Source organism: Apium graveolens, chromosome 6, assembly GCF_009905375.1.
Source record: "Apium graveolens cultivar Ventura chromosome 6, ASM990537v1, whole genome shotgun sequence".
NCBI classification, from domain to species: Eukaryota; Viridiplantae; Streptophyta; class Magnoliopsida; order Apiales; family Apiaceae; genus Apium; species Apium graveolens.
The window spans coordinates 274,319,333-274,346,745 of record NC_133652.1 but is presented as its reverse complement, the minus strand read 5'-3'; the positions used below and the strand labels follow the sequence as shown (position 1 = coordinate 274,346,745).

The following is a 27,413-nucleotide window of genomic DNA, read 5'->3' as shown; positions in this document are numbered from 1 at the left end:
TTTGTATGCGATATAGGTTGACCGTGACCTTTTATACGATGAAAATCGTCATATTTATTATATCAATTGGTAACTACATAATTTGCATAACAAAGGTGTCACAATCCCAAATGTTATGGTTTTTTGAGTTGCTATATAACAACATTACGATCATTCCAGTTTTTATATTTCGATAACTTCTCACATACTATAATCTGCCACAAACATCAGGGACAACTATGTTGACAAGCTCTTGGTCATCTTACTATTTAGACTCACAAAACAGAGCTACTGAATTTTGTCTGAGTGGTTTGTAAAGACATCTACATTCTTAAACTTTTCTTTCAGAACCATTTACAGTCGAATTCAGAATTGACAGCATTGCTTAATTATTAGTTATACACATGAAAACTTCATTATCTAAAATTCTAAATTCATAATTTTCAGCTGCCTCCATGAGTGTCTTTCCATGATGCTAATACACCATATTCGTATTTTTTGCGTACATGCATTACTGGATAGTACATACTTTAACATGATGCGGATAAACAGGCCTTCAACTAAAGAATATTCGGATTCCTTGATCAAATATAAATTGTGATATAGAGATATAGGCTCGTGCCTCGCACGGGTTTCTACCCTAGTATATATATATATATATACACGAATTTGAACAACCCAATTTTTATATTAGATACTGAGACTCGACACGCACTTTAACACGTATTCACCCTAATTTATTTTTAAAAAATTCTTTTAAATAAAATGTAATGTTTAAATTTTTATATAAAAAAAATTAAAATAAAATATGAAATTATACTTTATAGTAGTCTTAAAATGTGTGTTAAGTATGGAGAAAAAATGTAAAGAACTGAGTAGGTGTTGGGGCGGAGGGAGTAGTATATATATATACATATACATATATATGCATATATATATACACATATATATATATATATACACACATATATATATATATCTGTGGGGGGGGGGGGTTTAATCCAATGGGAATCTCTCAAACAATAAGAACTAAGAACCCCATATAATTTAATAGTTAAATTTATTTATTTTATTATAAAAAACAAGAATGTACCTATCACTACCACCCTCTTGTTTCTTTGCCTGGTCTCGTTTTACCATAATCACCAACAGACTCCAACCACTACACTCTTAACTTTAGAATTACCAAATTTCAACTAGAATCACCATATTAAAATTAATTATGAAAAGTCATACAAGCACAAAAATCACTTTAAAAATCACCAAATTCAACACAAGTCACTAAAACTTAAATCATAAACACACGATTAGCTTCACCATCTAAATATTTAACAAATTTAAAGCTAATTACTGGATATTTGATCACAAATAACCAAATATTATATGCAAATCACCAAAAATATATGACAAAATGAATAATTAAAAAAATCGAATATGTATACATCTTCATCATCATCAATAACAATATCCATAAGCATCAGACATTCATCTCCTCATAACTTTAACCAATCAACATCAATTTCAACAACCGAGCATGATTGGTAACAATGTTAGATTTGAAATCAAAATTTTAGATCGGAGATGGAGGTGCTTGCTACGGGTGGTGGAGGAAGAGGATGAGATTGGCGGGAGAGAATGTGAAAAAGATGCTTGATGAAGGAGGGTTGATGGTCGGATATGGTGAAGAAATAATGTAAAAGAGGTGTGAGAATATCAATAATATCATAATTTGAAAGTAAAGCACCACACTATTCACTTACAATAATACCATAATTCAACAGCAAAACACCAATATATATATATATATGAGGTTACTCCAATGAGAACCTCTCTTACAATAAGAACTAAGAACCCCATATAATTTTATAATTAAATTTATTTGTTTTATTATAAAAATAAAGAATGTACATGTCACTGCCACACTCTTGTTTCTTTTCCTGGTCTCGTCTTACCACCATCACCAACAGACTTCCACCACCACACTGTTAACTTCAGAATCATCAAATATTAACCAGAATCATCATATTAAAATTAATTATGAAAAGTCATATCAGCACAAAAACCACTTTCAAAATCACCAAATTCAACATAAGTCACTAAAACGTAAATCATAAACATACGATTAGCTCAACCATCTAAAGATTTAAAAAAAATTAAGCTAAATCACTGGATATTTGATCGCAAATCACCAAATATTAAACGCAAATCACTAAAAAATATATGAGAAAATTAATAATTAAAAAAAATTAAATATGTTTACATCTTCATCATCATCATCAATAACAATATCCATAGGCATCAGATATTCACCACCTCATTACTCTAACCAATCAACATCAATTTCAACAACCGAGCATGATTGGTAACATTGTTAGATTTGAAATCAAAATTTTAGATCGGAGATGGAGGTGCCTGCTACGGGTGGTGAAAGAAGAGAATGAGATTGGCGGGGGAGGATGAGAAATAGATGCACGACGGAGGAGGGTTGATGGTCTGATACGGTGAAGAAATAAGGTAAAAGAGGTGTAAGAATATCAATAATATTATAATTTGAAAGCAAAGTACCAACTATCCACTTACAACAATACTATAATTCGACAGCAAAATACCAAAAAAATTAACAACAGTCACAAAAAAGTCAACAATAATCACCAGATCTATAACAGAATTCACCAAATTCACCAGAATTTCAACAGAAGTCACCAAAAATATTAAACAGAGTAACCAAATTTCAAAAGCACAAAATCAAAGTTTACCCAAAAACATTCAAAAATTGTAAAATTTAATAATCCCTTCAATAATACACCAACTATCATCAAATCAGAAGTCTTCGTCTTTCAATGCTTTCATCTTCATATTTCATACACTATTTATAATTTGTCATCTCTGGACCATACTCGTAAAAATGATTAAATATGAATGAGAGCAAAAATGGAGATGTAATCTGAAATAAGATCGAAGGCGTTCAGGTCGGAAGTTTTGAATCGTGATGACTAAAGTAGCTAGTGGAATAAGGCGGCGACGGAGAGGGAGGGAGAGAGAGAGAGAGAGGGAGAGAGAGAGAGTATTACCTTCTTCATATCTGAAATTGCAGTGGTTAATGAAGGCTATTGGCTATCGAAGATAAAGGTAATAGAGATGAATGGGAGAAATAAATGGGGGATGAGGATGATGGTGACATATACATCTATATGTAAAATTTTAAATTGAATAGTTTAGATCAAAAAAATAAAAGGCTATAATAGGTTCTCAGTTCTCACTTTTAAGGTGGGTTCTCATTTGATCACATGCATATTGATATTATTATATTAAAGACGAAACAATGAAAGTTTGGTTGGTAGTCGATCTAGTTATCATAATTACAGTTATATTTAAAATAAAATACTCTCATAAATAGATAAATATTCATAACAAAATTATATTATGTCTAATGGTTTTCGTTAAAATAAAATAATATATAAAATTCACGTGGCCGGGCTAAACAAAATTATACTATTGATCCAATTTTAAATAAAAAATTTAAAAACTACATATTATTAGTTGGATTTGAAGAATCAGGCTAAAATAATATAATACATCATATTGATCCCACTAAAAACATCATATTATTGGAACAAACTATAACAAAATAAAAATTTGAAAGAGCTAAACAAAATTGTACTATTGATCCAATTTTAAATAAAAAAATTTAAAACTACATATTGTTAGTTGAATTTGAAGAATCAGGCTAAAATAAAATAAGAAATAATATTGATCCCACTAAAAATATTATATTATTGGAACATACTATAACAAAATAAAAATTTGAAAGAAAATTTGTAGGGTCGATATAACGTCATCAAATTAAAAATAATAATACATATTATCTATTTGGTCTAAAATAAAATAATAATCGCCCTAGGCTAAAATAAAATTAAACAAAAATAGTAAGTATAATTAGCTGGATTTGTTTGATATAAGGGTCTCAAGCTAACATAATTTTTTTATCATTAACACATAAAATTTTACCATTGATTCAGGTATAAATATATGAAACTAACATAAATATCAATATAATTAGTTGGATTTATTCGATTAACAGACTAATAACAATCCGTATACTACTGATCTCATCTAAAATTTACCTTTTAATTAAATATAATAATCTTTTGTAAACACACTTATTAATATCAATAAAAATATAAATTTCAATCATTACATTATTATTTAAAACTATAGTATCACTAACTTATAAATCTATGTGTATATTAATAAGTATTATCAAATTATATTATTAAAATTTCAATTAAATAAGGTTTATAACTTAAAATTTCTACTTCAAATTAAATTTAAAGAAATATGTAATACTAAAAACGGTGCATCACACGGATATTAGGCTAGTGTGTGTGTATATATACATAGATAGATAGACATAGACACACACAAGTGTATGTGTGTGTGATCGCTCTCCAGTGAAAAAATATTAAAATGAGAACCGGTAATTTCTGTAGTTGATAGTGATGACTTTTTAAAAAATTGAAATTTGAGTACAGTACCAACCAAAAATTTTGAGTTTCACGAAATCGCCAATTTTGACTATAAAAATTAGCGGTTCCCATTTTAATAATTTCTCATTCGAGCAAAAATCTATATATATATATTAATGACTCTTTAGTGATTGATAATATAAAAATAACAAAAGGTATCAAATAATTATTTTATTTAATAAAATTAGATAATATTTTGAAATTATGGGCCGCAGATTTGTGTGGTCGCCAATTTGCCTGCCTGGATGAGTAGTTCTGACTTTTAAGTCGTCCCTAAGCCACTTGGTTAGAAATGAATATGAGTAGATGAAAACATGGAAAAGAACTGCTTTGAGAACATAAAAGATCTATCTGATAAAAAGTAGCAGCACTTGCAAAAGATCAGCTATGGCTTCGTCCAGTATCCAGATGGAGGGATCTTCTCTCTCCCTTTCTGGACTCATTTCTCTTTCAACTGAGCATGATGTGTATATCAGTCTCAATATTGCAGATACAAGAAAATTTGTGGATAATCTCCGCACAGCCTTCAGCTTGGTCGGAATCCGAGCATTTTATCATGACAGTCAGCTAGAAATTGAAGAAACATCATACATATTGTCACCTCAGATGAAGGCGTCAAAGTTTATAATTGTTCTCTTGTCAAAAAACTATGCTGATTCAGGATGGTGCCTGGACGAGCTTGTCGAAATCCTCAGACTAAAGAGAGCAGGAATACATAGGGTGATTCCCGTATTCTACCATATTGATCCAATTGATGTTCGCTACCAGAATGGTGAATTTGGCTCAGCATTCAGAAAATATGCGGCCGGTATTGAGAACAAGAAGGCAGGAACCTGGAGAGCTGCGTTATCAGAAGTTGGAAAACTTTCTGAATTTCATCTGCCAATAAGGTAACTAGTTTACCATCTTGCATTGTTTAGAGATCATCTCTTAGACTGGTCACTATATTTAATTGGATTAAATTACTATATGCGGGCAGGGTAGTAGGCCGTGGCTGTAACTTTTGACTTAAAAGTTTAAAAACTTGTGTCAGTGTTATAAAATTTGGAATTATAAATTTTCACTTTAAATAACTTCAAGTCATAAGCAAAAAAATTATGAGATTACACAAACATGCTCATAAATTATAAGACTATTTCTCATGTTAATAATATAATCCAAATTACCCGCCCAAACCAACCCAAAACACAGATCTTTGGTTCAACAAAAAATCACAAATTATAATATGGTCCGGACCACGTTCCAGTCTCGTATTTACTTCAAAATATAGGTTCAAATCCGTGATACCCATTTTACCGCCCATATTATCATACTTCACCTGTTTTTTACAATCAAAATTGCCACGGTGATATGGCGTTGATGCGCTGCAAGCCTGCAAAGTTAGTTTCTCTTATAATCTTATTCTCTAATTCTGAACTCCCTCGTGTATATATTCTCCAATTAGCAAATTGTTGGAGATTGTTTTATTTTAAATAAAAATAATATGAAGGTATATGTTGTTATACGGTGTACTATTTTTATTGTGTGTATGTATAGTCAATTTTACTCCCTATCTATTTATACTATATTAAAGACGAAATATAGTTTGGTTGTTGGTTGTTGGTCGTTCTATTATATTTAAAATATGACACTTAATATTATATATATATATATGGAAATGATTAAATACAAATTAAAACTAGCATAATAACCCGTGCGAGTCACGGGTCATTTTCTAGAGTCTTTTTTATGCATTATAATGTTCTTAGAGCAACTCCAACACTATTCTTATATAAGCTCTTAAGTCAAATTTTAAAAAATTTGAGATAAAATATAAAATAATTCAAAATATTTGTACAATATTATCTTAATCAATGAATATTGCTTATCTAAAATAATTCTTTTTAAAAAGTTAGTTTTTTTAAATGAAAAATGAAAAATAAATTGATTAAATATATCATCGTAGTTTTAACAATTCTCGTGAGATCTCATATCAAATTTCAAATATTCTTAAAATCGGGACAAATCCCAAAAATAATAATGCGTTACAAGTGAAGTTAGTAATTTTAATATAAATAATCAATTGACTTGATCCTATAAAACCTCAAACACATTAATTTATATTAACACAAGATATTAAAAAAGTTCACATTATTGGTAAAATATTATTGCCGAGCTTGTAATTTAAATTTACTAAACGTAAAATGTGACGATGTTTTTCGGCCGGGTCATGTAGTCAAATTTCGAGTATTTTTTGAATAATGGACCAAGTTCTAAAATGCATTGACTCATTACTCCCTCTGTCCCGTTCATTTCTATACATTTTCCTTTTTTGAATGTCTCATTCAATTCTATACATTTCAAACTTACCAAAAAATAGTAAGAATTTAATAATATAAAAATCAATCACATCCACTACTTTCTCCCATTGCACTCACTTTATCATTAAATATTGATTGGTCTCACCACTTTACCCAATTTTATACTTTTTTTATTAAATTACATTTTTTCTTTTCCTTTCATCCCACTATTTTAATGAATTTCTTGTCCTCCGTGCCCAAACCATTTGTATAGAAATGGTTGGGATAGAGGGAGTATAATTCAAACTTATCTAAATATGTAATACCAATATAGATTATTTATATATAAGCGATTCTATTTTCAATATATTTTTAATATTATATATGTACATTTTAATTACTTTTTATAATAAAAAATATGTTAAAAATATATGAGATATATTTTTAAACTAAAAAATGATTAATAAATAAGATAATAATCCATTTATGTACTATGCCTAATTTTATATCTGTAATTCAATTCTTTAAAATAAAATGTACAAATATTCAACTGACTATCTTTTTTTTGCGAAATTCAATATCTTTAAAATTAAATAAAATATTCATTTAGCATACTTATGTATTATGTGTATGATAAAAAGCACATGTGACAATATGGTGTATGGTATGAGGTCGTATAAGTGAATGAAATATCTCCAGTTTGATTCCCACAAACAACATCTTTTATATGGATATTAAAAACAGGGATACTTTAGTCTTTTTAATGAGATTTTTTAATCAAATGAAATTATACCATTGTTCTCCTATTATATATAGAAGAGATTAAAATAGAAACGAGAAACTAATCTAATCCATTAGATCTACCTAATTTAATGGTCCCCCTTAAATCACCCCACCCAACTACTCTACACCCTCTCACACCCAATTTCACTTTTTCTTCTTCGTTTTTAATTTGATTTTTCCAGTCAAGCCGTAAGTTTTTTTAAATCCGATTTCACTGTATTTTTCTACATCTCTCAACGATCGATTTGCATACCATATGTGTTATATTTCGAATTAATTTAAATAAAATATTATTTGGTTTCTGATTTCTAGTTTCTATTCTAAATTGATTTCTATTGGAGTAGCCTATATATATATATATATATATATATATAAGGTAACTCAGGCTCACGTAATAGCCTACAAACCACGTGAACGAAGGTAAATTACTCGCCTATCAATTCTATTATATTTAAAATAGGACACTTATATTATGACACTTCATATTATATTTAAAACAGGACACCTAAAGTTAATCGCCTATCAGTTCTATTATATTTAAAATATGACACTTATATTAAATTCCTATCTATATTATTATATTCAAGACAAAACATTGAAAATTTGGTTGCCGATCGTTGTTGACCATTAGATTTATTTTTTAAAATTAGTATTATTTAAGAGGTATAAGGTTTGAATCATGCCGGCAACATATCAAAATTAAAAAAAAAAAAAATCTTTGAGAGGTATAATCAAAATTAGAATTTACAATATATATGATAAAAATAACTATGCATCACACTGATTATATACTAGTTTCTATTTAATAATAAAGCTATTCTTACTGTATTGATCCTAATAACATCTGTTTCCTTTTCCATCACTTTTTTTTCTGACTTAACTTTTGATAGCAAGTCACAAACCTCTTTTTAAGTCACAAGGATCCTGTTATATATTTCAAATCTAACAAAAAAACTCGATTCAATTTGTTGCATATCTATTTGATTTTGGCTGATTCGATATTTTTACAAAAAAATTCAAATAATAGTAAAATCATAAAAAAATTAGAAAATTTAGTATTTTTAATAATTTCTCAAAAGAAAATGGTTGACCCATGTTTTGACCTGGAACCATTATAACCTGAACCAAATTTTACTTATATTTTTTTTTAAATAAGGTAAAATGTGGTTTTGGGTGAAGACCCAATCCCACCCATTATTTAATGATCCAAATCCCATCCAAAACTATTTTTCGCCGCCCTAGAATAGAATAACACTAAAATTAAACATGAAGGAAATCTCTTCTATATATAATAGCACAATTAGGGGATAATATTTTGAGATTAAAAAGTCTCATTGAAAAGATTAAACTACCCCTGTTTTTAATATGTATATAAAAGTTGTGTTTAGTGGGAATCGAACTCGAGTTGCTTCATTCTTCTATAAAACCTCGTACCACTACACCATATTGTCACATGTATGTTTTATCATACACATAATATGTAAGTGTGCTAAAAAATATTTTATCTAACTTTAAAGATAGTTAATTGAATTCTGCAAAAAAAAATGATAGTTAATTGAATATTTGTACAATTAATTTTAAAAAACTGAATTCCAGATATAAAGTTAGGCATACATAAATGGATTATTATCTTATTTATTATTATTTTTTAGTTTGAATATATATCTCATATATTTTTAACATATTTGTTATTATAAAAAGTAATTAAAATGTACATACATAATTTTTAAAGAAAATATTGAAAATAGAATTGCCTATATATAAATAATCTAGATTGATATTAAATATTTAGATAAGTTCAAATTATAATGAGTCGATGAATATTAGTTTATTTTGAATTTGAAATCAGAATTTGGCCCATTGTTCAAAAAATACTCGAAATTTGACTACATGACTAGCCGAAAAACATTGTCACATTCTACATTTAGTAAATTTAAATTACAAGTTCGACGGGAATATCTTACAAATAATGTGAATTTTTTTGATATCTTATATTAATATAAATTAATGTGTTTGAGGTATTTATAAGATCAAGTCAATTGATTATTTATATTAAAATTACTAACTTCACTGCAATAGTGTTTTGGGACTTGTCTCGATTTTAAAAATATTTGAAATTTGATATAAATCCCACGAGATTTGTTAAAAATACGATGATATATTAAATCAATTTATTTTTAATTTTTCACTTTAAAAAACTAGCATTTAAAAAAAAATTCTTTTAGATAAACAATATTTATTGATCAAGATATTATTGTAAAAATATTTTGAATTTTTTAATATTTTAAATTATTCAAATAAAAGTTACATTTATACTATATTATAGTATCTGATTCAATACATTTTATACTATTAAAAAAAATATTATTCAATAATTTGAAGGAATTAACCAGTTCAACTAATATTTATAAAACTTTATCGAATTGAAAAATATATAATTTTAGGAGAATAGTATACAATATTATCAAATTATTATATGAAGAAATATTAGATTTGTAATGAAAGAAATTTAAAAATAGTTTAAATAACAATATAATTACAAATTTTCCTTCAAATTCTTGAAAAAAATCATGAACATTAATAATAAGTCTTACAATATATAATTTACTTTTATGTTACATGATTGATACTCAGTCGCGTAAAAACAGATATGAATTTTTTGTTAGTGATAATGTGAATAACATATATAAATTATTTCAATTTATTTATTACATAATTTTAATTCTTGAATAATTATAAATACATGTTATTTAAGTAATCAATTATCTCACTAGATATTAATAATGATTATACATGTACATAAATATTTATCATATAAATAATTGAAATCATTGTAATTTCCTAAGAAATGTAACATACGATAATTCACATGCTAACATAGACACATATAACTTAATCTTATTTTGTTAAGAATAGTGTAAGAAAACTAACATTTTTCCAAACATACATAAGTTAAATTTCAAAAACTAACATTTTTCATTAAAATCAACTTTTAAATTAACAATAGTGTAAATTTTATATTATTTTATATTATGATTGCAAGTAATTCTTAATTCAGTTATTCATTTTTTATTTTTTTAAATTGAGTAAGTTAATTGTAAGTTAGTAGAGAACTCAGTAATTGTTGTTGGAGGAATTTCGTAACAACACGAAATCGGAGGGTTGCTGGAATATTAGAGCAATTTGTGTGTAGTTGTGAGATTAGGGTTTATGAAAAAGAGGGGCTGGACTTGGGAGGTGTCTCGATTTGTCTCGTTGTATCGGATCCCTTTGCCAAGATGCCTGCGTACCAATTTATATTGGATCAAGCCTACGCAGTTCTGTGAAATTTGGGCTTATCCCTAAGAGACTTTAGGGATAAGTTTCATTAATGTGGTAATTACCGATTTTATCTGATTTAATCTGAGCGTTGTGATATCTTCCTGATTTGAAGAATATCGTTGAGAGATATTTTCCGTTATTGATTTATTGAGATTGATTCTTTCCTCGTTTCGGAGAGAGGATAACTTGGGGCTTAAGCAATTAATTATTAGCCGTAATTAATAATTAACAAATTACGGAATTATTAAAAAGTATTTGTCATGCCAAAACGTGGCATAACAACTACCCCCCAGTTCTTCAGTGTAGCTTGCTGCAGTGGAGAACTAAATATTCTTCAATCGCTGAAACAACTAAAAATCGGAGTTTAGTAAATAACATAGAGCACCTTCGTGCTCAAAACAATTATACGAATGCACGTGCGAGACCATGCAAGATCCGAAAAAGATACATATTTCCCTTGTTTGTGGTTGTGCGAGCACAAATTTATAAATCCATTGCGAACAATGATGTTAAGTTGGACCTTGACGTACACACTTCAAGATAGATATAACAGCCGATTGTAAAATTGTATTATTGAGGTGAACTGCTAGTATTATATGAATGTAACAAGATCAACAAACATGCCTTCAGCAAAAGATAAGGCGGAACTCCCGACCTTCAATCTCTTTCTGTACTTAAGATAAGGTGAGCTCGCACCTTGAATCTCTTTCCATACTTGAGATAAGGTGAGCTCATACCTTCAATCTTTCCATTTGTAATCTTTCTGCCTATCTAGGCGTAAGGTGTCAACAATACAAGTTCACAATCGGTAGTGTATATCATTCCAAGTGGTTGTCTCAGCTACCAAACATAGCAATTCCCATTCACAAGTTTGAAAATATTTTTCGACATATATGTATTATCGCGACAGTATATGCAAAATATTTTAAACGCAATTCAAACATAATAAATATGCCAATTTAAAATTGTCACGATATTTATTTTTCCCAAAAATAATGCTCTTTCTTAAATATTTTCCCAAAATTATGCATCTCGCATATATAATTTATTTTTCCAAAAGATGCAGCTCGTACGATCTTCTAAAAATCCACAATTCTCTCAAATAAATATCTCGTACGATTTTTTCCCAAAATATGTGTGTCGTCCAAAATTAAGATGACGCAATAATTTTACAATCATAAAAATATGTGACTCGCACGAATTTTATCACTAAATATTTTTCTTATAAAAAATTAGAAGAAAAACATAATATCTATGCATTCATCACGTAAAAATAAATTTGCAGAAATAAATCAGGAGAAGAAAAATCTTATCTTTATTTTCCGCTTCTAACAGGTTGTGAATTTCCGAGTGTCACCATTTTTCTATGGTGCGTTTCAGTGTTCCTCAAGTTTTTTGTCTTCTTTTTCCTACTGGCCCCGCAATCTCAACATGACATGTTCATTCGTCATTCTTTTTACTCCATGGTTGCTTCCCTTTTTTTTATTTCTCCTTGTCCGCGCATGTATATTACCTTAACATGTCCGTCCGCGTGTGACTACAAACGCCTGATCGTTGGGTTTTCTTAAATGCCACGGGTCGCTCCATGTTAAATATTATTTTTTTTTTCGCCAAGTTTGCATGCCGCCGCTGGGTCTTGTTATTCATCATGAGACTGCCTTTGCTGCACCATATTGCACCGCCTGGACTCCGCTGAATTGTGTGTTATTGTACATCCATATAGGATATATCTGCCACGAGCCCCTTTTTTTTTCACCATCGGTAATTGACTATCGATCCCCCATTGTATGGATAAACCATAAACCCACGAGTTTTGTAATATTATTCGTCCTCCTCGAATAATAAACCCCTCCTTCTAGCGCCAAATGTTGTTGGAGGAATTTCGTAACAACACGAAATCGGAGGGTTGCTGGAATATTAGAGCAATTTGTGTGTAGTTGTGAGATTAGGGTTTATGAAAAAGAGGGGCTGGACTTGGGAGGTGTCTCGATTTGTCTCGTTGTATCGGATCCCTTTGCCAAGATGCCTGCGTACCAATTTATATTGGATCAAGCCTACGCAGTTCTGTGAAATTTGGGCTTATCCCTAAGAGACTTTAGGGATAAGTTTCATTAATGTGGTAATTACCGATTTTATCTGATTTAATCTGAGCGTTGTGATATCTTCCTGATTTGAAGAATATCGTTGAGAGATATTTTCCGTTATTGATTTATTGAGATTGATTATTTCCTCGTTTCGGAGAGAGGATAACTTGGGGCTTAAGCAATTAATTATTAGCCGTAATTAATAATTAACAAATTACGGAATTATTAAAAAGTATTTGTCATGCCAAAACGTGGCATAACAGTAATAATATAAACCAGTTATATAGTTTATTTAAATAAGATTCAAAATTTTTGGTCAACTATGTATTCAACATATATGTTAATTTTTAACTTTTTTTTTTGTAAACATACCAACGACATTATACATATTAACTTTATTTGTTTCATTTTAAATGTACACTGATTACCTGTTTATATTCATTCATTAAATACAATTATACAACAAAAACAAGAATATATATATATATATATATATATATATATATATATTTCTTAATGAGCTATACTGGAAACGTTGTGTAATTTAGTAATGTCTTGTGTGAAAATGATACATAAATAGATACATTAGACATTATACAATATTTACAATTAAGAATATAACTAAAATATTATAATTGCATATATAATAAAACTCTAGAAAATAACCCGTGCGCACGAGTTTATGCTAGTTAAACATGAAGGAATAACGTTTGACTATCTTTCAAACAATATTTAATTCGACATCTTAAGTATTCTCCCCATCAAATATAATTTGACTATAGGTCATCCCCAAAGTTAATCACAAGGTCATACCATATTTGTTGAGTTGTACAAGTCTTCTCATATTGAATTACTTAATTTTCTGATAATACATACCACTCCTCATTCCCTTTCAGTTGTTAATATTTGAAATATTTGACACGCATTTTAAGGTTCATATTTAATATATATTTAGTATAGTTATATAAATTATTTTTTATTATTTATTTTGTGAATAAAAATTAAATGTTTAAACTTTTATTTAAAATAAAAAATAAAAAAAAATAAGTTATACAATTATACTAGATAAAAGCCTTAAAATGCGTGTCGAACATTTTATTTCAAATGATAAATTGATAATAATTCAAAGGGACGGAGGGAGTATATATTTACATTATATTTCTGATAATATCACACGTGTTTGTATGTATATGTTTACATTATATTTTGAATTAATATAGCCATCAAATTGTAAATAAAAAGGGAAAAGTTTATTATTTAACTAGTCTGCAATTTTTTTTGCCTATTTTTAGTATTTAAAATGGAAATATTAAATATTATTTCATGACATCAAATTTAGTAATCTAGTGACGTAATTCTTAAATTTAGATAGAGTATACCTTTATTTTCATATTTTGTTGTTATTTTTAATATTATAATTTATGTAATACAACTTTTCTGTTTTCATTTTTTAAAAAAAATAGGTACAGGATTAACTTTTTTCTTATGAAAATAAGGTCAATTTGAAAAACTATCAGAAATTGAAACGAGGAGGAAAAAACTTGAACTGATTTTCTCCCGGGGATTGGTTCAAAAACATAACGAACTATTTGACCTTTTGCGATTAAATTGACTAAATTTTGATTATAAATTTCATATAGCATCTGAACAAAAATATTTATAATATTTATATCATTAGAAAATATATTTAATCTATTTTAATATATATTTTTCTATTTTTCAAAACAATAAAAAAATAAATTCTTAGACAAATAAATTAGAACAGGAAGTATGAGATTAAGTTTGTTTTTATTTGGTTCGATCAAATCAGGGAATCCAACTAACCCACTTACTATTTTATATAATTCTCTACAAGTTATATATATATATGGCCACGTTTCAATAAAATTTCTTAAAAATGAGAATTGTGAGAATTCGTGATTTATTTAGTTAAAAATAATAATTTTTTGAAAAGTTAAAATATCGAATTTGGTAAATTGATAATTTTATGTAAATCAAAAATTTTAAATTTTATAAAGTCACCAAATTTGACTATGCATATAACCGGTCCTCGTAATTCTCATTTTAAGAAGTTAGCAAAAACGTGTATATATATATTCTAAATTAAAAATATACATTAAATTAAAAAATACTAGTAATTTTATTTTTTTTAAATGTAGGTGATTTTTACGAAGTTAATATCCGTTTTTTAATTTTAAAATTTAAATTGTTTTTAATTTTATAATTTTTTTAATATAAGTGAAATAATTTTTGGGATGCAAGAGAGAACGTAAGCATGAAGATTTTTAGTAAACCCAAAGCTAAAAGGAGAGAATAAAAAGCAACTTTTATAAAATAAAGTACAACAAAGAAAATTAATTTGATTATTTCCCTTTTCTTTATTCATTAACTTAATCAAACGCCACCTAATTTCAAATATTAGAATATATAATTTTAGAACTTTAAATTTATCATTTGATTGTAATGGCATATAAAAAATGTATGGCAAAAAATCCTTTTAACTTTGCCACAGGGTTGTAAAAATAGCCAATTTTAACGATTAATTAGCCGATTAATTGTCAATCGGCGGGTCACCGATCTATTTCAACAGAATCGGTTGGAAAAACGTTTTTGAAGAAATTCGATTAAAATCCGGTCAAACTCAGATAAAATCGGGTAGAATTAAAAAATCGGTGAGAAATTGAATATAATTATATGAGATTATTTTGATTTCCGTGCGAAAGAATGACCGAAATGGTGGTTTTGAGGGGTGACAATGGATGGTTTTGATATATTACACAGGGGGAACATAACTTATAGTTAATGGAGGCGATGATAAAGAAGAAAAATAGGGGCGCATGTAAACAACTAAACCTAATCACATCCCTAAAGTCTAGACTGTATACAAGTCCATGGGCCTTTTTCCTGCAAGCCCAAACATATTGCAAGCCCAAACATATTGTAAGATAACAATACGTATATAAGAATATAACATCCTAGTAATATTTAAATAATATTAAAAATGTATCCGATTAATGTTTCGATTAATCATTCCGATTAATCCTGATTTACCGATTATTCGCTAATCAGTAACTCAACCGATTAGTTCCGATTATCGACTTTTAGAACACTGCTTTGCCAACGCAATTAATATTTTGTTCAGGAAACCTTTTTACTAAAAAAATAGAAATGCCTAGATTTGATTTTCTCAATTTGTTCCTAAAAAGTTTTTAAAGAAAGAAAGAAAAAGATTTCTAAAAAGTGGGAATTTGTTTTTGTATATTTATCTAAAAAATCTTCTTCTCTTCTTTAAAAAATTTAAGGGACTAATGAAAATAACTTATCATCCATTATTTTTTTTATTATCCCCAAAAATATTCTCTAAATTTTTACCCAATTTGTTGGGTTTGCTAAGCAATAAATATGATATTATATAATTTGGACAGAGCCGGCTTTATTTTTGGGTCACTCCCAAATACTTATTCTAATGAAGTTACCTGGACAACCTGTAACAATAATATGAAATTTAAGTAGTATGTGAGGAGAATTTGGTCAGGCTAACATTTTCGGATTATATTTGATATGTTCGTTTCGTTGACCAGTGCCCTTTAGCCCATATGTTGGCAGATATTTTGGATATGTTCGCGGTACCAAACGGGTGGACCGAAAGTTTATTTCTAGAATTGTCCGAAGGGTTCATCTTGATATTAGCGATTCTGAGAAATTGGAGCCAGTTCAGTTTGATATCGGCGATTCTGAGAAGCTGGAGCCAGACATGCCCCAATCAACACCTTCCGGAAGGAAATTCAGAAATATTTGGAAATTGACTAGAAGAGAAAGATTATTGAATACCACCAGTCAAGCTGACAGGTACGTACTTTTTTACACTTATTTTTCAACGGCTTATCAAAAGATAAGCGTAACCAGAGGGAAGTGTCATGCCTGCAATAACATGGCTTTAATACACCTAAATGGGTGACTTGCATAATTTTTGAAAACTGCATAAATAAATAATTACAACATAGTTTTTATGTGAAATCTCCCAGATTACAAATTTTTATATGATTCTTCTCATTTTTCATGATGCAGAATGGAAATACAACTAGACTTTCCGGAAAGTGAATGTACCCTGTCAAAAATCGGAGAGTTGCCTGGCCTGCTGGAAAAGGCTCTAAAATATAAATTGCCAACATCGAAACTTGTAGCAGTAAGGGGCCTCAGAGTGATGACCATAAGAAGTAACGATCTCCCAGAGATTCCAGATAATATAAGCTTCCCGGATCTTGAGGAGTTGTTCTTTGAATCAACCTTCCCTTTAAATGACATTCCGTCGTCATTCTTCGAACGAATGCCAGCCCTCAAAATCCTAGATATGTCAAACTCATTTCTAACTACTACTCTTCCACATTCAGTTCTCAGATTGATCAAATTGGAACAACTCGTTCTGCAATGTAGTGAACTTTTGCAGGAACTTCCGGGTGAAATTGACGCACTTGGGAATCTCAAAGTATTGGATCTCTCTGGTTGCAGAAGTTTGTTTGAACTTCCTGAGTCTATTGGTTTTCCTCAAAGTCTCTCTACACTAGATCTAACAGATTGTGTAAGATTGAGAAAACTGCCGGAAAGTATAAGTAAGCTAAGATCTCTTGAAAACCTCTATCTCTCTGGTTGCCAAAGTTTGTTTGAACTTCCAGAGTCTATTGGTTTTCCTCAAAGTCTCTCTACACTAGATCTCACAGATTGTGTAAATTTGAGAAAACTGCCGGAAAGTATAAGTAAGCTAAGATCTCTTGAAAACCTCTATCTCTCTGGTTGCGCAAGCCTACTTGAGTTTCATGCGAAAAACGTTTCAATAAACAGATTGTCTACTTCAAACCAAGCAGATAAGTACGTCCCTTTCAATGCCTGTACTTAATTATATGTAATATTAGGAGTATTTTGTATGCTTGATAGTTGATGCCTAAATTGTTTTTGATTAATAAATCCGACTTGACGTAGCTCACATTATATGGTTCAAATTCATCTATTAGGATTTTATATTTTGGTAGAACCTCCTAACCATTAGTTCTTATCTATTTCTCATAAGACAAAACTTATATGACTGTCACAACATGCTAATAATTTATAATAAGCACGGTAGTGGGCATGCAGAATTAATTGTGTTCCTCAGGGTTTTTCAGGAAAAGTTGAATATAGTATGAATGTTGGGACCTTCCTATGACACATTAACATTTTAGAGTGACCGGTTACTTAATGATTTCAGAGTCCGGTTTAGGGAGGGGGACTCGAGTTGGAGTCTCCCACCCCCATTTGTTTAAATATTGATATCAGTTACATTCTGTTAGGACCTTCATCCATTTAACAATGAAAATTAAAACACGTTGCTTAATTGTATGTATTTCGGACTTATAAATTAGGGAACACAAAATCACAGCGTCTTTTCAAGAATGATTGAAAGATACTACTTTTTATTCTTAATATTAAGACTTGTTTGGATATCTTATAAATAACTTATAAGTTAAAAATATATGTATTCAGGGGACTTAAAATCACACATTTAGAAATACAACTGCTCTATTTGCCAAAAAAAATTGTAATTCCCTGGTAATAAATGACATTTGAAGATAAATAGTGAATTTTGTTTGTTTTAGTCCTTGATAAATCTTTAGGGTCTATATGAATAGAACTTTTACTAATGCCGTCCTTGACATTGCTTTCAAAACACCTGCCTTAGGAATTCAAGGTTGGCGACATTTACTGTGGATTAAAGTGGGCTTTTCAATCACTTCATTTCGGTGAGAAATGAGAGACCTAAAGTATATTAATATACGTTAAAATCTTTAGAGTTGTCCGGCATATAGTTGTAGATTCCTGATATATATTAAGATTCTGGAAACTGGGGAAGTTGAACTGTGACACGCCATGCCAGTGCCGCATGGAATTCTGTAGTGCCCGTTTGGTAATTTGAATTTCATTTGAAATTCTAGATTTGATCAAATAACATGTTTGGATAAGTAAAAGAATTTGGATTTGGATTTCATTTGAAATTCAAGACATTCAAATTTTAGTACAAATATGAGAATTTTGAAATGACAACTCAAATCATATCATTTGAAATCCATCATTTCAAATGAAATGCTTGTTTCCAAACAGATAATGTGTATATAACCAAAAAAATGTCAGCACACTGTGTAACTTCCAAGTTAAGTTCGTGATGAAAATCTGTCCTCCGATGAAGCTATAGCCTTCTTACAAGATATCACCAAACCAGTTTCACGTACCTTTAAGAATCATGCTACGGTCACTGAAAATTCGTTCTGAAGCCTTCAATATAAGAACTTAAATGCTCCACTCATTATTCATCAAGTAACCTAATTACCGAAGAAAGTCTATTAAATATCGGACTGCCAAAAATCATACCCAATTTAAATTCCAAGAAACATCAACCATGGCCAAGTAGTGACTACACAGATTTCGAAGTGCTCTCCAATTTAGTTTAGTTTCTCATACACCTCACTCTTGATTTATTTTTTCCGTACCTTGTGATGCAGGACGGAAGTACATTTTTTGGTCTTAAGTAATGTCCTAATGTTTGTAACTCAATTTTTTGTGATGCAGGACGGAAGTACATTTAGACTTTCATGGAAGAGACGGTACTCTGACTGACATTACAGAATTATTTGGCCTAATGCAAAAGGTACTTGAATACGAATCACTGCAATCGAAATCTGTAGCAGTAGTCAAACTCAAAGTGATACACGTGAGCACTTCCAAACTCTCCGAGATACCAGAAAACCTATGCTTCCCGCATCTTGAAAAGTTATTGATACAATCAGACCTTGATTTGAATAATATTCCTTCTTCACTATTTGAGAGAATTCCAGCCCTTGAAGTCCTTAGTATTTCAAACAGAAGCATAAAAACTTTGCCACGTTCCTTTTTCAAATTGATCGGACTGGAAGAACTGCATTTGAGAGGTTGTGAACTGCTGCTGGAACTACCTCATGAAATTAATGCACTTGGGAATCTCAAGTTATTGGATCTCTCTGGTTGTACAAATTTGGCTGAAATTCCTGATTCTTTCAATTTTCTACAGAGTCTCACTTCACTGAATCTAAGAGATTGTGGAAGTTTGACAAAATTACCAGAAAGTATAAGTAAGCTGAGATCTCTCAAATATTTATATCTCTCTGGTTGTACAAAACTGGTTGAAATTCCTGAGTCTATTGAAATGCTTGGGAGTATCTCCTCACTTGATCTAACAAATTGTAAAAGTTTGACAAAGCTACCAAAAAGTATAGGTAAATTGAGAGCCCTTCAACATCTGGATCTCTCTGGTTGTACAAATTTGACGGAAATCCCTGAGTCCATTGAATTTTTCAAGAGTCTCACTTCACTAGTTTTAAGAGACTGTTTAAGTTTGACAAAGCTTCCAGAAAGTCTAAGTAAGCTGAGATCTCTCAAATATCTATATCTCTCTGGTTGTACAAAACTGGTTGAAATTCCTGAGTTTATTGAAATGCTTGGGAGTATCTCCTCACTTGATCTAACAAATTGTAAAAGTTTGACAAAGCTACCAAAAAGTATAGGTAAATTGAGAGCCCTTCAACATCTGGATCTCTCTGGTTGTACAAATTTGACGGAAATCCCTGAGTCCATTGAATTTTTCAAGAGTCTCACTTCACTAGTTTTAAGAGACTGTTTAAGTTTGACAAAGCTTCCAGAAAGTCTAAGTAAGCTGAGATCCCTTCGATATCTGAATCTCCATGGTTGTTCAAATTTGGCTGAAATTCCTGAGTCTATTGAAGTGCTTGAGGGACTCTATTCACTGAATCTAACAAACTGTAAAAGTTTGAGAAAGCTACCAGAAGCTATGAGTAAGCTGAGTTCCCTTAAATATCTCTACCTCACTGGTTGCACCAGCCTATATGAGTTTCATGCGCCTGGAGTATCTATAAACAAATTATCTACTACCAGCCATGCTGACAAGTAAGTAACTTTTACCTTGTTATTTGTAATTTTAGGTAAGTAACTGGCACAATTCAGCATTAAAAGCCTATAATCTAGTATAAAATAAGACTTATTTGCAATATGATGGTTTATTCAATATTTTTGCCCCTTATTTGACTAATAAATGTTTTCGGTACCTAAGGATTTAATTGTGCCAATGTGAACCCCCAAAATGCACGGAAAATCGACAATTACACGTCGCACAATTAAATTTTTTAACCACTAGCGTGCAGAAAATTAAACTAAATTATAACCACTAACGTACAAATTATCAAATTACAAGCCATCACAGTACAATTGAGTGAAAAATAATAACTTCCATCATTTAATAATACTAGATTAAACCCCGTGATTATTATTCAAATATATTTTAAATTTTACTTATCCAATCATATATTAATTTTAATATATATATATATATATATATATATATATATAAAAAAAAATATATAATGATAATAGACCATGTCTACTGTATTTAGAGAGCACACTATTAGGTAAAAAAATTTATCTACATTCATTTTTGTCTCATTTATGGAACCAAAAGAATTAATTACAGTAACAGCTTGATTACTATTTTGTTCTATGCTATGTATATCCTGAATATTCCTAACATGCTTAGCAAAACAACAGTTCCTAACATTGACTACTGTGTAGATAAATCACCCTGCCAAGTTAGTGATTGATAAAAATTTTACTAACATGAAAGTCAATAAAATGTTCCACATGAGTGGTTGCTTGATTTATTACAAAAGAACCTGTAACTTGCAATACTGATATGTCATAGAAGTAAATCTTTCATAGTCAATAGGTAAACGTAGTTTTGTGCACAGCTTTTACCAATAATATTATATTGATCATCTGTAGTGCCATAATGTTTCTACCTCTTTTTTTCGCAATGCAGAATGGAAGTACACCTTGACTTTCATGGAGCACAAGGCACTCTGTTTGACATTACAGAATTACTTAGCCTGATGAAAAAGTTTATGGAATATAAATTACGGAATTCAAGATCAGCAGCAGTAATGAACCTTAATGTTATGCACATAGGCAATTTCAAACTTTCTGAGCTTCCAGATAATCTAAGCTTCCCAAATCTTCAAAAGTTATTCCTGAAATCAACCTTTGATTTGAGTTATGTTCCATCGTCATTCTTTGAGCGAATGCCAGCCCTAAAAGTTCTTGACATTTCAAACAAAAGTATAACAACGTTGCCACTTTTTGTCTCTAAATTGCTCAAACTTGAAGAACTTAATTTGCGAGGTTGTGAACTTTTGATCGAGCTACCAGGGGAAATTGCTGCACTTGGGAATCTCAAGAAACTTGTTCTCTCTGGTTGTACAAGTTTGGCTGAAATTCCTGACTCTCTTGATTTTCCTCGGAGTCTCTCTTCGCTGGATCTAAGTGATTGTAAAAGTTTGACAGAGCTACCAAAAGGTGTAAGTAAGCTGACTTCCCTTCAGAAACTGAATCTCTCTGGTTGCCTAAATCTATTTGAGGTTCCAAATTCACTTTTTGAGAAAATGCCTCACCTTCAAGTGCTAGATATGTCTAACACAAGTATAAAGACTTTACCGTCCTGGATTTTCCAATTGACGGAACTGGAAGAACTCATTTTGCGAGGTTGTGAACTTCTGATGGAGCTACCAGGTGAAATTGGCGCACTTGGGAATCTCAAGGTATTGGATCTTGAAGGAACTGATCTTGTTTCTTTGCCGATGACACTTGGCGGCTTAATTAAATTGAAGTGTCTAAAGGTTTCATTGCACGATGGTGAGAGCTACAGAAGAAACAAGGATATAGTTGAGATTATTCCAAAGACAATATTATTGAATCTTACTCAACTAGAGGAGCTAAGCATTAATCTTGATCCACATGTTACATGGTGCGATGCTGCAGTTGCAGCTATTATTAATGACCTGCTTGAGTTAAGAAATTTGAAAACTCTGAAGTTGTATCTGCCGATGATTGAACTTCTCCAAAATCTCCTAAGACTTGTTCACAAAAACGATAACTTGTCTATTTACCAGAGGTTATCAAACTTCAGTTTCATTATTGGTCCTCATGCTCAGCGTTTCATATCTCGTCTACCATGTGAACTCGAAGAAGAGATCCTGAAATTGAAGAGATGTCTGAAATACATCAATGGCAGGGACATCACAACTATCTTTGCTGAAGCACTGAGGCATGCCAGTGCTTTGTATCTAGATCGTCATTGGACAATACAGAAACTGTCTGTCTTCAAATTTGAGGATTTAACTGAGCTGAAGTTCTGCTTGATGGTGGATTGCAATGAGATGCAGACAGTTTTCGATGGAAATGACTTTAATCTTGGGGTAGCTAACTATGGAGACGAAATTCTTTCGCTGCAGTACTTGGCCATTCATTACCTGAAGAATTTAGAAAACATATGGAGAGGGCCAGGTGTTGGTTGTTGCGTGCATTCTCTAAAGGTATTGGTTCTACACACGTGCCCAAACCTGACCACCATTTTCACCCCCGTGCTACTAGGAGATCTAGTAAACTTGAAAGAGATAATAGTTGATGATTGCCCCAAAATCACAAGCCTAATAGCTGAGGAGTCAACTCAACTGACAGCTACAGAATATCTCCCTAGATTGAAAAAACTCTCCCTTTTCTACTTGCCTGAGTTGGAGAGCATATCAAGGGGCATAAGCATTGGTCCGGAACTAGAAAAATTTGTTATTTACGATTGCCCAAAGTTGAAAAGATTTCCTTTTCTAAGAGTGCGCAATGAAGATGAAATAAAAATCAAAGGAGAGAGTGAATGGTGGAATGCATTAGAATGGAAGGAACCAGAATGGAGTGGTGGCCAACCTCAATATCTACATCGTGCATTCTCTGAAATTGACGGGGACGGAAATTGTCTCAGTGAGTTGGCACCACAGTATGGGAATTCCCTAAGGCTCTTTGTGGAAGAATGCAATGCTAATTAATATGGTAACTCTCTGTTTGTCTTTCTTACAAATTCATGTAGATAGCATATCAATTGATGATTTCCTAAAACATAAATTTCAATGCAATCAATGGACTTCACTGTCTATGTACAGATATTATTATACCTTCCTTCATTATTATTTTCCTTATAATTTAAAGTATAAATCTAATCTAAGTATCCGCTAATTTTGAAAATAATGCTCCATTCTCCTTATTCTTTATTTTCCTTATAATCTTCATCATAGAAAATTTTTACTCCCTTCTTTTTGTTCATTATCTCCCCCTACATTCTTTTTTTTCCAATATATTTTGTTACTATTTTTTCACTCCATTCTCTCTGCATTCTATTCCATCCAAATGAACAAAATCTAAATTTCTATTCGTGAGACGAAAAAGGAGGAGATATTTTGAGCAATTGTCAAATAATAAATTTAATGTCATTGCCCATTTGGAGTATTGCGTGCATACGGTGCACTTAAATTGGATATTATGAAATATTTTACGGTATTTCATAATTTAAATAGTGATAGTGATTTAGTGACAATTAGTTAAATAATGTCATTTCTCATTTAGAGTACTGGTTTTGCTTAATGCATACTAAAGGTGAGTGGTAGGATTTATTGGAAATTTTCAAATTTTTTAGGGTGCTTGTTGATTTAAATATTTTCAGATGGTAAATTCGATGTCATTGTGATCATAATCATGTTACAAAGATTTAATTCTAATTATGAGTTTCTTTTCTTTCTCTAAATATCTGTGATACGTTTGAGAGTAAATATTTCTGTTGCACTCGTTTATTTTATTATCTTAGCCAATTTGATGATTTGATGCGTAGGCTTGTGTACATCATTCTTTTACACAAGCAAGACCCCACAATATTTTACATAATTTTAAGATTGTGTACACTTGGAGAGAATAACATGGAGAAGGAATGGAGTGAAATATTAGTAACAAAATATATACAGAAATGATGATGAGGATACATTGAAAAAAAATGAGGGAGTAAAAGTTTCAATGAGGAAGATTGTATGGAAATTGTGACAAAAAGGAGATTGGAGCATTCATCTCAAAATTAGTGATTTAGATTTCTAGTTAAAATTAGCTTGATTCTCTATATTCTCGGAGTCGGAAGTCAATTTACCTTGAAGCACAAATGAGGAGGGGATCATCTGTTTTAAGGATAACATGATTTTCAAGTTCCTCGAATCTTCTTTGTTATTTCAATTTGTTGATATCGTGAATTACGGAGAAATATATGTTATACATTGATTAAAGTACTTAGGAACTATGCATACCAACCCTTGCTTTTTATGCTGCAGTGATAATACTTTTGGCTGCTAAATGGCTGGTCTTGGTGCATGATAATCTTAAGTTTTTTGTAGTAGATAATTTAAGCGAACAGAGATGCACAGAAACTGTTTTTCATGTCTCAGTTCTCAACTGCCCCCATTTTCTTAATCAGTGTACTGCTTCAAGTTTGTGATGCTACTCTGCTTCTTTTGGTCTGCTCTGCTGGTGTATGTTATGCTTTTCTGGTCTGTCTACTCTACTGGATTGTGAGGCGTTTCTTTGGTCCGTTCTGCTAGTGGGTGTTATTCTTTATTGGTATGCTTTGCTGGTCTGTCTCACTGAATTGTAAGGGTGCTTCTGTTTGTAATTTAAAATAGAAGATTGTTATATTTATTGTGTACACCATATAAACTGCTTGCAAGTGTTTTCAAAGTCTGCAAAACCTAGCCATGTGGACCTCATTGAGAATATTGTGTGTGACTTGTGAATACTCAAGTACCTGTAACTGAGCACAGCTGAAAAGAACAATGTGCCTTCATTTGGAATTTAATGTTTTTTTATCTATCTATGATACATAATATTCATTCCTTTTCTTTTTCTAGTTACTAATATGCATTTTTCTGTACAATGAAAAATATTGATCAATTAGTTTTGGAGCCAAAGTTTCCAAACACATCTGTATGACTATTGTTTTAGGACATTGATTGTATAAAGCTGGTACAATTCATAGAGAACTTAATGCAACCTGTGCTTTCTAGTTACTAATATGCATTTTTATGTACAATGAAATATATTGATGTCAAAGTTCTCAAACGCATCTGTATGACTGTTGTTTTAGCCTTTTAGGACATTGATTGTATAAAGCTGATATAAATTTGATGCAACCTTGTATTATCCGATGTAGTTCGTAATCTAGCTTCTCCAACATATTTCAGCTACTCAATCTTAATATTTTAAAATGCATGTCAATAATTTTCATTAGGAATGAATGAGTTAAAAGTTAAACCCATTCCATTATATCCCACCAAGAAAGTAGTCACGACCGAGATTCTTGAAATTATCGATCGATTAATAATCTGATTAATTTTTATAATGTGCTCAGTCGATTCGATTTTGGAGTCTGATTAATTATGGCCTATTTTTCTTAAATTAATATATAAAACTTAATAAATTAAATATATTTTATATATTTTTAAATTTATCCAATTGATATTCCTATTAATCATTCCGATTAATAATCGAATATCCAATTAATTACTATAAGATATATGTAGTGAATAATGCCAATTCCCTTATTTTATAACAGTGATCACAACTATCAAAGAAACAAGCATGATATGAATATAACTCTATGCTTTAAAAATTAAAAGTTGAGAAAGTATATAACAACCCTATAAACTCCGCATGACCTGTCCCCGTGTTGGGTTTAAATATATTGATATAGATTTATTGATATAAAACATAACTGAATTGAATAATAACTGTATGTGTTACCGATTATTATCATATTGGATAATAATTATATGGATAGACAATTATTATTATAATCAGATTAATTTTGTATTGTTGTTGACTAAATTTGTGATGGCTATATATATACATAGTAATATTATTATTTTGATGTATGTTTAACAGATGTAGTCGTCTTAGATATTGTGCGGGAGATTCTTGAGCATTAGTTGACTCAAGTATCAGTTTGAGACATCATTGAGGTATTATGTCTTGATGTACTATTGATAATTGTTTTGATTAATAATACAAGTTGGGACGTGGGTTTTTCACTCAAATATATTGTTATATGTGACTCCGTATTGGTGGAATTGAATCTCGAATATTTGTGTGTGTGTGTATTTCCTTCTAACAGGTGGTATCAGGAGTCAAGGTTCGGGTTTGTGATGAATTGGGTTGGAGGAAAGATCGAGGTTCAATTGGTATGGTGGAGTACGATGATGGATTGAAGTTTGCTAAGGTGGGAAGAGGCAAAGTTATGTGCGGTATGGCGATTGACTTGCACCATGGATCAATTTGTTCGGACTCGAGATGGAAGATGGAAGGGATCATTGCAATAGTTTCAATGGTTGATGGTTGATCAACCAAGTAAAGAATTTGGATGATGCTCGTATGTTCTTCAAAAGAGGCTGAAGGATTGTGAAAGTAAGGATCGGGTGACTCAATGGTGAAAGTACGTACTCGTAGTTGATGCA

The 27,413-nt window shown here is 30.6% G+C and overlaps 1 protein-coding gene across 5 annotated transcripts; it reads left to right on the top strand.

Moving 5' to 3' along the window:
• The first annotated feature begins 4,783 nt into the window (after positions 1–4,783).
• LOC141667641 (uncharacterized) lies at positions 4,784–25,796 on the top strand. Of its 5 annotated transcripts, none has more exons than XM_074474206.1 (6): positions 4,784–5,395; positions 16,564–16,821; positions 17,041–17,838; positions 19,570–20,940; positions 21,866–23,922; positions 25,382–25,796. In XM_074474206.1, exons 1-5 carry the CDS (start codon positions 4,893–4,895, stop codon positions 23,916–23,918), a joined length of 4,983 nt encoding a protein of 1,660 aa, XP_074330307.1. In that variant the 5' UTR covers positions 4,784–4,892; the 3' UTR covers positions 23,919–23,922; positions 25,382–25,796. The 5 variants fall into 5 exon arrangements, with proteins under 5 accessions (XP_074330307.1, XP_074330308.1, XP_074330306.1 ...); XM_074474207.1 differs by having other exon boundaries at positions 4,785–5,395; positions 16,579–16,821; positions 25,239–25,796; XM_074474205.1 differs by having other exon boundaries at positions 4,785–5,395; positions 25,239–25,796.
• Positions 25,797–27,413: the final 1,617 nt, after the last annotated feature.

Excerpts from the sequence above, each read along its gene's own strand:
- LOC141667641 (XM_074474206.1), top strand. The coding sequence starts at position 4,893 with ATGGCTTCGTCCAGTATCCAGATGGAGGGATCTTCTCTCTCCCTTTCT. Across the intron at positions 16,822-17,040 it reads ACCACCAGTCAAGCTGACAG|AATGGAAATACAACTAGACT; the intron begins GTACGTACTTTT and ends TTCATGATGCAG. Across the intron at positions 20,941-21,865 it reads ACTACCAGCCATGCTGACAA|AATGGAAGTACACCTTGACT; the intron begins GTAAGTAACTTT and ends TTCGCAATGCAG.